At 40.9% G+C, this 13,488-nt stretch overlaps 1 protein-coding gene across 1 annotated transcript; it reads left to right on the forward strand.

Annotated features, from left to right (window-relative positions):
- The first annotated feature begins 2,293 nt into the window (after positions 1-2,293).
- Positions 2,294-4,425, forward strand: LOC143639757 (uncharacterized). The gene has a single exon (XM_077107812.1). The coding sequence runs from the start codon at positions 2,383-2,385 to the stop codon at positions 3,328-3,330; it is 948 nt and encodes a 315-aa protein (XP_076963927.1). The 5' UTR covers positions 2,294-2,382; the 3' UTR covers positions 3,331-4,425.
- The last annotated feature ends 9,063 nt before the right edge of the window (positions 4,426-13,488 follow it).

Below are 13,488 nucleotides of genomic sequence, written 5' to 3' on the forward strand. Positions count from 1 at the left end.
TCATGTTTGTTTTGGTCATTTAATACTAAGGTAGTTGACTGAATTTGTTCTGGAGTAAAGCACCTGCGAACTTCTAGTTGTTCTCAGTGTAAGCACACAGGATGAGCTCAATCTCCAGTTAACCTATAGTGACAACCTATGTGAAAGATTGACTAAATGTTATCTATGAAGAAATCTCCTAAGTGACCCCATGCCCAGACATTGTGGGTGGGGGCTGATTCTAGGCATTTTTTAAGTATGGAACAATAGACTTTCAGAGGAAACAAGACATTAGTAAATACAATTTTGTCTATATTAACGTTGTAGGTACAGGGAGCCATTGCAGTTGTCAGAATCTCTCTCAAATGCTTAATTTCATGATTCCTGCAATTTCCTACTCATCACCTTTCTTTTCTAAATATAAGCACTATCAGAATTGCTTATTTTAGCTCTGTACCACACAGGATGTTTCTAGGACATGTAATAGAATTGCAACCAAAAAAGAAGTTAGGAGTGGTATGGGAGCCTGTCTTACTTCCTCTGAACTGTCCAAAGAAAGGGTATAAATCACTATAATATTTGTCTTCTGAGGATCCAATTTCTAGTATTGGAATGGGTGTAAGAAATTGAGTGCATTAAAGGTTTGATGGACCAAATCATGGAATTAATCGAGAGGCCAGGGAATCATGTGAACATCATGTATGTTGAGTATAGATTTCTCATGCTGTCAATCTCTCCTGGCCTCCACTATTCATTTGGTGGGATATTTTAGATCTCAGTGACCTTTGAGGATGTGGCTGTGAACTTCACCCAGGAGGAGTGGGCTTTGCTGGATCCTTCCCAGAAGAACCTTTACAGAGATGTGATGCTGGAAGTCCTCAGAAACCTGGCTTCTATAGGTAATAATGATGTTTCTAAAATTAATCAAATAGAGAACTCATGTTTATTTTGTTCATTTATGTAGAAGGTGAAAAGGGAATCAGTTGGTGAATTGTTGCAGCATAAATGGCAACTACGATTTGACAAAGCATTTCTAGCTCCTAAATATTCATACAGATTGTTCTGTTCTTCTATTTAAGGAAACAAGTGGGAAGACAAGATCACTGAAGATCAGATTGAAAACTCTGGGAGCAATATAAGGTAACTGTACTCACAAGAGGAATTTGTGAAGGAATCTGAGAACTGTCATATAATATTTAAAGGAAATTGGGCTGGGGATGTGGCTCAAGCGGTAGCGTGCTCGCCTGGCATGCGTGCGGCCCAGGTTCGATCCTCAGCACCACATACAAAGATGTTGTGTCCGCCAATAACTAAAAAATAAACATTAAACTTCTCTCTCTCTCTCTCTCTCTCTCTCTCTCTCCCCCCCTCCCTCTCTCACTCTCCCTCCCTCTCTCACTCTCTCTAAAAATAAAAAATAAAAAAAAAAATAAAGGAAATCAACCAAAGAAGTATGCATAATTTGAGAAGTATGTATTTATTATAGTGTTTTTTTACCAGAAATATATTTAACTGTAACAGATATTCAGTCTTTTCAAAGTATTTGACAAGCAAAACGTACTATAAAATTGCATATGTGAATATCATTATTTGGATAATAGCCAAAGAGAAGGTGTGTTACAAAGGATTGTTTCCTTTCAATCTCTTTATTTTTAGGCATGTTGAGCAAGTCAGAAAACCTAGCCTTACCTGATGTTGGTTGTAATGTAAAGATCTATAAATATATAGCAAATTGTGAATGAATCAAGCATTGATTATGTGCTGGTCACTTCTTCTTCAAAAAAGTTATATGGTAAACTTCAAAGCACAAAATAGTGTGGGGAAACCTTCAAATCGATTCCAATTCTTAATTCAACAAAGAAAAATTTTAATAGAGTAAATCCATGTGACTTCATTATATTTGCAAAAGAGTTCGTATGTCCTTCATTCCTTAATAGGCACATCACATCTCACTCTGGACACGAATACTACAAGCACGAGGAATGTGAAGAGAAGCCATGTGAATTTAAAAAATATTGGAAATCTCTAGTTTCTCCCAAAAGTGTTCACACACAAATGTTAACACAAACTGGAGATGGACCATATGAAATTATAGTACATGGGAAATTCATCAATTGTTCCAGTGACATTCAAAGACATGAAGAAACTCATACTAGGTGGCAACCTGTTGAATGTCAGCAATGTGGTGAAGCCTCTTCTTTTCTCCCAGGTGTTCCAAGACACAGGAGGACACACAGTGAAGGTAAAGTTTTTCAATGTGAGGTATGTGGGAAAGCCTTTTATTTCTCCTCTTTATTTAGAAGGCATGAAAGAACTTATTCTGGAGAGAAACTCTGTGAATGTAAACACGGTAGTCGAGCCTTTATTTCACACACAAGTCTTCTAAGACACAAGATCACAAACATGGGGAATGCACCTTTCAAATGTAAGGTATGTGGGAAAGACTTTGCTTATCCCAGTTTACTAAGAATACATCAGAGAACACATACTGGAGAGAAACCCTATGAATGTACACAGTGTGGAAAAGCCTTTCCTAGATCCAGGTACCTTCACTCACATGAAAAAACTCATCCTGGAGAGAAGCCTTATAAATGTATGCAGGGTAGCAAAGCCTTTTCTATATCCTGTTACTTTTCGATTCAAGGAAAAATGAATACTGGAGAGAAGCCCTATGAATGTAAGCAGTGTGGCAAAACCTTTGCTACATCCCATCTGCTTTATAAACATGGAAGAATACATACCAGAGAAAAGCCCTATAAATGTCAACAATGTGGAAAAGCCTTCATTTCTGCCTCTTACCTTAAGATACACGAACGAACTCATACTGGAGAGAAGCCCAATAAATGTAAGCAGTGTGGGAAAGCCTTCACTCAGTCCTCTCACCTTCACTCACATGAACAAACTCATTCTGGAGAGAAGCCCTATGAATGTAAGCAGTGTGGCAAAGCCTTTGCTATGTCCAGTAACCTTCAGATTCATGGAAGAGTATATACTGGAGAGAAGCCCTATAAATGTAAGCAGTGTGGCAAAGCCTTCACTGAGTCCTCTAACCTTCACTCACATGAACAAATTCATACTGGACAGAAGCCCTATGCATGTAAACAGTGTGGCAAAGGCTTTGCTAGATCCAGTGACCTTCAAATACATGGAAGAACACATACTGGAGAGAAGCCCTATGAATGTAAGCAGTGTGGCAAAGCCTTTGCCACATCCCCTCAGCTTCACAGACATGAAAGAATACATACCAGAGAAAAGCCCTATGAATGTCAACAATGTGGAAAAGCCTTTGCCACACCCTGTCTGTTTCACACACGTGAAAGAACACATACTACAGAGAAATTGTATGCATGAAAACAATTGGTAAACTCTTCTGTTATTACTGTTTCACTAATATACATGTAGGAAGTTTACTGGAGAAAAACCCTTTGAATATGAAATTGAAAATCAATATTTCATGTGTCCTCAAACACAAGAAATGGCTCACACTTCTGAAAATGTGTGTGTGTGTGTGTGTGTGTGTGTGTGTGAGAGAGAGAGAGAGAGAGAGAGACACTAGGGATTTTCTGGTGGTGTTCTACCACTGAGCTATATTCCAGTTCTTTATTACTTTTTATTTTGAGTCAGGGACTTGCTGCATTTTTTAGGGTCTTCCTAAGGTGCTGAGGCTAGCCTCCAACATTGATCCTTCAGAATCAGCCTCTCAAGTCTCAGGAATTAAAGGCATACACCACCACATCGTACTGAATAACTCTTTAAATGTGAAAAATATCACAAATCATTCCATTTTTCCTATTGCCTTCAAAGCCATTTCACTCACATTGAAAAACAAACCCACTGAATGTGGGGATTTGCTACATCCTGTCAGCTTCCCATCCCAGCCCTGTTTTACTTCTCATATGTGAAAACATTCATGGAGAGAAGCCCTGTGAATGTGAGAAATGTGGTAAATCTTCTTGTTTTCTCAGATTTTTTCTAAGGGCTGGGAAGATTCTTTTGGAACAAAATGAATAAATCCTATGCAAGTAAGAAATATAAAGGGTTCAGATATTCTAGTTTTGTTCTGTTGTATGAAAAGATTGGTACTGTAGAAAATGCTGAGGATAAGCCATGTGGGACAATATTCAGCTTTCAGAGTTTTCTTGAAAGACATAAAGAATTCACATCTGGGAAGATCCTTTTTCTCTATTTAAAAATTGTAATAAGAATTTCAACTTTCCAGGTCTCTTTGAAAAGCATTTACAAAGTCACACTGGAGAAATACATTTTGTGTGGAAATGTGAAAGGATGTTTGCTTGTTTCAGATCCATTTGAACTTGTTCAGACTTGAAGAAATTTTCATTTTATTTCATTTTATTTATTTATTTTGAAAAATCCACTGTAGGCATGTGAAAAGGGTATGTGCCTTCATTTCTTTTTTCTTTTTCTTCTTCTTCTTTTTTTTTTTTTTTTTTTTTGTCTATTTAGGGGTAACAAAGAAAATACCCTGGGTTGGAGAGGGGCATTGCATCATCATGAAGATTTGAAAGCAACATGTTTTTCTGGGTTAAATCTCTCTTGTTGTTAGATCCCATTTTTCTGTATTTTAAGTCTTTTGTGTCTGATGTTTCATTACATATTGTGTATGTTAGCTTAGGCCTCTCCACTCCAGGAGTAAGTACAGATTGGTGAAATGTCTTCTGAACTCCTTTGTTCTTATTCTTTGTTCAGATTTCACCCAGGAGTGCTCCACCACTGAGTTTCTCCACAGACCTTTTAATTGTTATTTTTTGAGATGGGGTGAGGTTGGCAGCTGGGACCATAGGGATGTGTCTGTGTACCCTGAAGCTGGCCTCTTTCTTTTCCTTGATTGCTTTTTGAGCTGTTGATGACTCTGTGACCACCACTCTTGTGACTTGTGCTTGTTCTAAGTCTCATGTGTTGTGTTGTATATAGGCACAATAAAGAGCATTATAAAATAATGTCATTTGTGTATATTATTTGGACTGGCACTTTCTCAAAATATATTTTGCTTTATATTTGAGTTGCTTTCTCTTTTCTTTTTCTAGTTTTGGGGACCCAATCCTGCCTTGTGCATGCTAGGCAGGCATTCTAGCTCCGAGCACTCTTGTAGCTTAGGTGGTGAGTTTGCTGCTGCTGTGTGTGAAATCCACTGATGACCACAACAGCAGATTCAGCCCTGCAGGTGTCTCCTCCACATTTGCAGTGGTCTCTTCCTTCTTAAAGGTCTTTTATACCAGTGATTTTTTTTTTAAAAAAAACTACATCCAACTTAGCTTTTGTCCCCATGAATAATACTTAGGTGGAATATGCCAGAAAATGCAGGCTTGATTTCTTTCTGTGTTAGAGTTCCTCAGTAGCCCTGGGAAAATTGTGTGATGGGTTTCTTAATAAACACCACATGACCAAAGGCTTGGTAAGGAGGATCCCAATCTGATGTCCTAATATAGTGGCACTACCTTCTCCACCAAAGAATCTTAAATAAGCTTCTCAAGAGACCTTCACCATAATTTTCTTTCAACAGTATGTCAGGAAGAGATTTTGCAAAGATCTCAATGTGGGTTATGACACAGACTTCTACTTTTGTGGTAAAGCTTGGCAGACCTCTGACTAATCTTACAATTGGTACACAAAGCATTTTCTGTGAACTAATCAAAACAAAGGAAAACAAAAAACACCTTTATATGTACCCGTAAAAAAAATATAAACCTCCATCCCTGTCCCACTGGGTGTAAATAAAGATCAATGAAACTCCAAGCAGTGATTTAAAAAGAATTTAGATAATATACCTCAGAACCCTGCAGCTAATAAATCTGCTCCTGGAACATTACTTGGGTGTCTAGCCTCATGTGTGTTACATCACTAATGAAGCTGTAGCCTCCAATCAGGTGATATTGTGCAGTACATGCTGTGGAGAGAGCTGTTTCTGCTCAGGCTAAAGTATTCAATGACCTATCCTAAGGAATCAAAGCATTCTGAGCAACACCTCACCCAGAACCTATTCAGGAATCATGAATCTTGTGTGATCATTGATAAGAGTTCCTTACATAATTGTGTCCAAATATTTAAGATAGCCAACATGCCAAAGATGGGGTGATTGTTATTGCTATCTCTGTTGCCAGCCTTTTGCTGTATCTCGGTGTTCATTTGGAAAGGAAGGCCAAAAGAGTGTGCTGTGGCACTTCTGTTTTTTATAAATACAGCTTAAGTCATCCAGTAGCACTTCATGTTTAAAAGATAGTTTTGATCGCTCCCCAGAATTACTAAAAACTTTCCACCTAATGAGACAGTGTGGCAATTTCCTAGTTTTACATCTTTGATTCAGTAGAAATATTGCATAGTGTTGTGTGAGCACTTGATGCAGTCTGGACTAATTTGTAATAAATCCATTTGCCAAAGGCAGTAGTTGCAGGTTTGCTTCTGGGCAGTGTGAAGAACTTGAGTGAATGCAACTGTCCTGGGGTGTGGGTATTCTTTGTAGGAGTTCAGTCTTGGTGAGCACATCAGTGCTGGAATCAGACTCTTAGGAGGGCTACAGAATCTCCTGACAGGACTGCCTATCTCTTCTGGGCAATAGTGTTGGCATGTGAGCTGTCAGGTGGATGTCCACCTTCTGGTGGATCTGGGTGTGTAGCTGAGCAAGTAGGGAGAATGTACAATGATTAAGTGAGAAATTAAATATTCTTTGTCATACTGAAGACATGATTTGGGGGCAAACATGATAACAAGTAATTGATTGAACCTTGAATCACATTTCTTTCTTCATGTATGCATTTTCTCACAAACTTTTGTAGTGTGATGCTTATGTGGAACAAACTGAGATGAATATAGACAGATTTATTTTATCGTACACTGTACAAGAAGTTTCAAAGATTTGCAGCAGTCTTAAATTCCACTCTTGTTAAAATTTTATAAAAGACTGAATTCGCAAAATTCTTATGAATCCCCAGGTTCTGTGGTATACACCTGAAATTTCAGTTGCTCAAGATTCTTAGGCAGGAGGATTATGATTGCTTTCCCTTTTTTTTGAAAAAGTACTTTTTAGTTGTTGGTGGATATTTATTTATTTATTTATTTATTTATTTATTTATTCATTGTGCTGAGAATCAAACCCTGCCCCATACATGCTAGGCTCATGCTCAACCACTGAGCCACAACCTTAGCCCAAGGGTTGTGATTTGTAAGCTGGCCTTCCTGGAAGACAAGGAGGAAAGAACTCAGTGAGACCCGGTCTCTAAAAAACTAACTCAATTAATAAATAAAAAAGAATGCTGGGAGGTTGCTCAGTGATTGAGTGCCCCTGAGTTCAATTCCCAGTACCCCCAAGAAAAATACATTAGGAACCAAGTTTTAATAAACTGTATGATGGGTGGATGTTCTTGTCCATTATACTGTTTTCTTCTTTGGATCCTTGGGCATGATTTACCCATTCAGGAACTCTGTCAATTTAACCAATTTAATAAAGATCAAGTGTATGGTTTTAAAAAATAATAATATAGCAAGGTCTATGAGGGGCAGTAGGACCAAGAGTGTACAGCCAGCCCCAGCAAAGTCGAGCTGCTAAGCAACTCAGAGAGACCCTGGCTCTAATTAAAATACAAAATGAGGCTGGGGATGTGGCTCACTGATTGAGTGCACCTGGTTCAATCCCTGGCACCCCCATCTCCCCCCCACCCCCCACAAAAAAAGCCAACTGTTTCTTCTGATTGGCAGAATCCCAGTCTCTGGATAGTAGTCATTGTGTTGCTCCTTTGCTAGCAAACCATTTTTTTTTCCTGTAATCTCACAGCTGTGTCCTCATTATTTGGATTGGCACTGGGAAAAAAAAATGGAGCATTCATTAACACCTTAATGTCATGTGTCCATGTCTCACAGCTGTTCTGTCTCAATAAATTGTGCTTTTGAAACATTTTGCCTGATTTTGGAGAGGTAGTACAGGAGAGCTGACTCGTGGTGTCTGTTTTCATGGTGTAGGACTCACATCCTCTTATTTTCAGACTCTTTATCCATTTGTATCCCAGCAGTGACCCCTGCACATAGCACAGAATTGGAACTTGTTTTCATTCTGTCTGCTGATCTCTACCTTAGGATAGGATTGTTCAGTCAATTGCCATATAATGTCACTGTTGATATAGTTCGATTTATGTCTGTCCTTTTACACTCTCTATTTTCTTATGTCTTTTGCCCCTCTATTCTTCTTCAGGGTGTTGTTTTTAAACTGGCCATTAAGGCCAGGGGTGCTATAACACTGAGCTACATGCCCTGCCCCTTTGAAGGTTTATTTTGAGAGAAGATGAGGCTATGTTTCAGAGGCTGGCCTAGAATTTTTTTTTTAAAGAAGAGAGAGAGAGAGAGAGAGAGAGAGAGAGAGAATTTTTTTAACATTTATTTTTCAGTTCTCAGCAGACACAACATCTTTGTTTGTACGTGGTGCTGAGGATCGAACCCGGGCCGCACGCATGGCAGGCGAGCCCGCTACCGCTTGAGCCACATCCCCAGCCCCTGGCCTAGAATTTTTGACCCTCCTGGCATGGTTTGCACCACCATCCAAGGATACTGCTCTAGTTTTGTTGTTGTTGTTTTCTAAGAAAGAATTTATTCAATGATGGTTTTTTTTTTGTTTTTTTTTTTTTTTTATATATATATATTGGCTTAAAGATGTGTCATCATGGGGAAAAAATATGCTCTCTTGGCCAAACCCGAAGATGGCCTTTTTAGAGACCTGGCACTGTTAAACCACAACACAAGGAAAAGACCACAGACTACAAATTTGAATCAAACAAATTCAAAGTTATATTTATGTACCCAGGAGCTGCCCATGTCGTCTCTCCCGAAACCCCAGGCTAAAGATAGCCCAGCTCTCTCAGAACACATTTTTTTTTAAATCAAACAACCATTCTTTTTTTTTAGAGAGAGGGAGAGTGAGAGAGAGAGAGAGAGAGAGACAGAATTTTTTAATATTTATTTTTTACATTTCGGCAGACACAACATTTTTGTTTGTATGTGGTGCTGAGGATCATACCCGGGCCTCATGCATGCCAGGCGAGCGCGCTACTGCTTGAGCCACATCCCCAGCCCTCGGAACACATTTTTATAGCACAAAAGGTTGCAAAGAGGGGAGTCTTGAGAACTTACAGATACCAGGATTTGGACAAGCATAATACAAAGGCAGATAGTAGATTAATGAACTACATGGCTTAACATTTCAAGGTAGCAAATAAATTCAGATCCCAAAATCAGAATTTACGAGGTACCACTGAGGTTTCAGAGAGGGTTGTTATCTGGTCAGGGGGAGTCAGGTATGGGAGACTTCAAGGCATGGGCAGGCATTCCAAGCAAGTTTAAAGATTGCAGTAATTTCTACTAAAACAAAAATTAGTTTTCGTGAGTTTTGGATGAGATGGCTCCCAATCTTAAGGAAAAATTAGGCTGGGTTTCAGAGTTGTATTCTCAAACCCACTATATTTATGCTCCACCCACTTCTTTGTACCACAATAGAAAAATGACTGTGGATGGAGCTCAGGAGTTCTAAACCCCTGCCATGGATTCAATGCCCAGCATGGGGGTGGGGGAAGCACCTAGAGTTGAGTTTTCAGCCCTAGATGTGTATGTGGCCACTATTCCACACTTGAGGGAATATTACTGTTTATATATAAGCACCCCTCCCCATTGTCATTGGTAATGTTGGTAGGTAGACTGAATTTGGGCCAGTGCACAATATGTGAAAGACTTCACCAATTCCAGTTAAGAGTAAAAATAAAATTGTATTTACTTTGTGGGAAGGGGTAGATACTGAATCCAGAAATAGACATGCAGTCAGTACAGACAGGTAAATGGAGTCAGGTCTAATCAAGGAGGCCAATGTTGAGTGAGTCTGGCAAGTTGCAGACTGTCCCCTGAGGGATAGAAATGTTAATTCCTCCAGAGCCCTTGCTCCACCCTCATCAAGGACCTGTCCTTGCCCTTCCTGTTGCTAAGGTAGCCTGTTTCAGGAATTGCCCCTTGCTACAGGGGGCTATAAGGTTGTTATTGTGCCCTGGGCTGCTGCATCCTGCCCTCCCCCTTCAACCCTCTGTTTGTCACCTTTGTGCCATCTCACCAAGCATTCCTGGGCCTAGTCACCAAGACAGGAAGGAGAAAGATAAGGGGAAAAGGAATGGAGAACACAGGAAGCCTAGAACTCATAAAAAGGCTGACCACCTTGCTTCTGTGATGTCAGGATACCAGCTATGGCCCCCCTCTCCCTCCTGGGGAGAAGTCTATGTCACTCCTTTATAAATAAACCCTGCTTTGTGTGCTTGCCTGGGCTTGCTTCTCTAATGTTCAAACTTCAACATGTGAGGGGGCAGAACTCCTCCCAGTAACCAGCGGTATCAACACCACAGGCCATATGTGTCCTAGGTGGGGTTTTATATGCGGGCTTCATGGGCCCAGCTGAGCAGGGTTATTATTTCTTTCTGGTTTAACTGTCAATTGAAATCCAGAAGCTGAGAGCCCTGGGTCAGCATCTAGGGACATGGTGCTTACCAGGCAGGAGCAGGTGGGCTTGTGGCTTTTCTTGAAAATGTTGGTGCCTCTGAACTGTTGACATGGACAGAACACATGGGAGGGGAACCTTTCTGAGAGAACGATTCAGGTCAGCCTGTGCATTAAAAACCAGCCTCTACCTCAGAGCAAAGCCCATCCAAGGAAGGAGGTGTGACCCTTGTCCTTAGAAGGACCCACAGAGCACTCCTAGGCACATACCCACCCTGCTGAGTTGTTTATCTGCAAGTAATAGGAGAGATCTGCTGTGCTAGGTGTCCTTGACTTAGTCAGGCTAGGTGGGGACCCATAGAAACCCCTAGCAACCACCAATCAGCATGAGATAGGGCAAATATTTGGGATGCCTGATGACTGTCTCAGGAGTTTATGGAGCTAGATAACATTTTGGGAATCCCCATAGTTCAGCAGGAACACCCTTCTTGGTTAACCCAATCAGTTCAAAGAAATCCCTCTCTTACACTAGCCAATCAACCCTACCCAACTTGTTCCCACCAGCCAATGTGCTAATCATGTTTTAAGGTTTTTTTTTTTTTATGATTTTCCCATGGTGTGCGATGATTTGCTAAGAGTTGCTATGATGCATGTGAAGTCCCTGTCTTCCACAAAGAGTGTATAAAACTGCTGCAAACCCTGGGCTCGGGGCCTCTCAGCTTCACCAGTTGCTGTGTGCATGGAGGACCAAGCTAGCTTGAAATAAACACCTCTTTGCAGCTTACATGGACCTTGGCCTCTTGTGGTCTTTTGGGGGGTCCCAAATTCGAGCATAACATGCAATGGGGTGAAGTGTGTCAAGGGGGCACGTGACCATGAGCTCACAGACATTTTATGAGACTCACAGATGCCTGAAGCCACAGATGATGCCAAACGTACATACAGTGTGCCCTCTACACACATGCCTATGACTGATTGCCCTTTCTATAAAACCTGAGAGTCCTGGACAGCCCCTGAAGAGAGGGTGAAGGACATGGTGCCCTTGTCTTCCTGGTGTAGCTCCACTCATCAAAGTTTCTTTCCTGCTTTTCATCAAGAAATTTTCTCTTTGGTTTTGAGGTAAACAGCATGGGATCACCAGAGCCAGGTTACTTCCTAGAACTCCCCTAATAGTGGAATGTAGAACATGGACATTAAGCACAAAGCAGCCATTTAATTTCCAGTGCACATTGCTGCCTTAGAGGATTGACTCCCCTTCCCCATTTTCCCCTGTTCTTCTGGGGAAAGAACACTGGGCCGAATCACCAACATTAATTGCTTCTTTCTTAGCTCAGGCTATCTCCTCAAATGATCAGGGGGCAGAAGGTGATGAGAATTACAGAAATAATTGTCAAACTGTTTTTATTTTTAGATATCACAAATGTGTGATATATGTGTCATCTTTAAATATTATTTTCAAAAATTTGTGACTGTCTTGCTAAGTTGTCTGAGGTCACACCACCTGATACTGAAAGACCCACCGATTCCCTGTCCAAGAAAGACTCACGAGGCACTGGCTGCAAACGCAAGAGGTTTATTCAGACACAGACGCCTGCGGGTGCTCAGCAAAACCTCAGCCAGAGCTTTGGTGAACTGGCACCCTGGGCTTTGGGGTACAGATCTTTTATAGGATAATGGGGCAGGTTTCACGCGCGCGGGAAGTGACAGGTTTCTTATTGGTTATTTTGAACCCAACATATAGATTACCTAAAGGGCAAAGTTGTTTTTCACTTTATGTTCCTGGATAAACCTCATGACAGTTACATATTAACACTCTGGTTTTTCTGTTCCTGCTTATCATTATCAGTTCCTGTTTGTTCAGGCATGCCTTGGGATCTGCTTTTCTGTTCTTTCTCAACCATCCTGTCCTCTCACAATAGACTACCCTTAACTGATTAACAGATAGACCTCTCTGGTGTTTACGTGGGTTAGCAACACGCCCTGATGGTTTCACAATGGGGCCTGGGGTTTCTGGGCTGGGGTCTTTCAATACTATATATGTATATAGGTATCTTTTTTCTTTGAGGTACTGTGGTATGTTCCCTGTGTGGCTTGACCTCTGAGCTAGAACTCCAACCCTTTTATTTCATTTTCAGATAGGATTTCCCTGTTTGTGAAGCCAGATTTAAAGAGAAGAGTTTATGTAGCTAGGTTAATGTGGTCCAATAGAAACCATAAAGAAAATGGAGTCTAATCTGAGCCTGGGAAAACCAGAAAAGCACCTGAGAAATTGAAATATTAATGTCCCATTGTTGTAGGGACAAATGAGGCAAGGCACTGAAGATAGCAGGAAACAGTTTTACTTGGCTGCAGCCAGGTTCAGAGGGTGCAGACTTTGCTGTAATCAATCAATACCCTGAACCCAAGTTCAGGGAGTTTCAGAGTTTTATACCCAGCCTGTAAGGACAGGGGCTCAGAAATTCACAGAAGTTCACATAAAAGCAAGTTTTTCTTTCACTGTTCTGGGCAAGTTAACTCTTCAAGGACAGCACCTGAGAAGGGGAGAGTGTCTTCTCCCCTCTCTCTTCTCCCCCTGCTGGCTGTTACCATGGAGCCCAGTTGTAACTTATGTTAAAAATGTAGACATCTCTGTGAAGCCCAGCTCTGGGCCAGAAGCCTTGTTTGCACACTTCTTCAAAGTACTATACTATAAGGGGGTGTCTAGCACCTGGAGTGCTGGTATCTTCTCTGCCAGTGGTCAAGTAAACAGGGTGACATGAAAATAGGAAGTTTATCTACAATGGACTCTTTTGCTGACAGTCCTAAAATCAGCCATGGTAAAAAGGGCTTTTCTGTGGAGAAAGGAGGTGCCACTTCACCATGACCCTGGGCAGGTCCTAAATAAGGGTTAATGAAGTAGCTCCCAGTAAAATAGGGAGATGCTAATCAAACCACCCTAGGCTGTTCCTGCCCAGATCTCTGCTCCCAGCCCCACCAGTCCACCAGTTTCCCACCCTTTTTCCTTCCACCTTCAACCCCCATCACATGCACAATAAA

Source organism: Callospermophilus lateralis, chromosome Y (assembly GCF_048772815.1).
Source record: "Callospermophilus lateralis isolate mCalLat2 chromosome Y, mCalLat2.hap1, whole genome shotgun sequence".
In the NCBI taxonomy this organism is placed as follows: Eukaryota; Metazoa; Chordata; class Mammalia; order Rodentia; family Sciuridae; genus Callospermophilus; species Callospermophilus lateralis.

What these genes read in the sequence shown, in the direction of transcription:
- LOC143639757 (XM_077107812.1), top strand. Translation starts at nt 2,383, where the DNA reads ATGGGGAATGCACCTTTCAAATGTAAGGTATGTGGGAAAGACTTTGCT.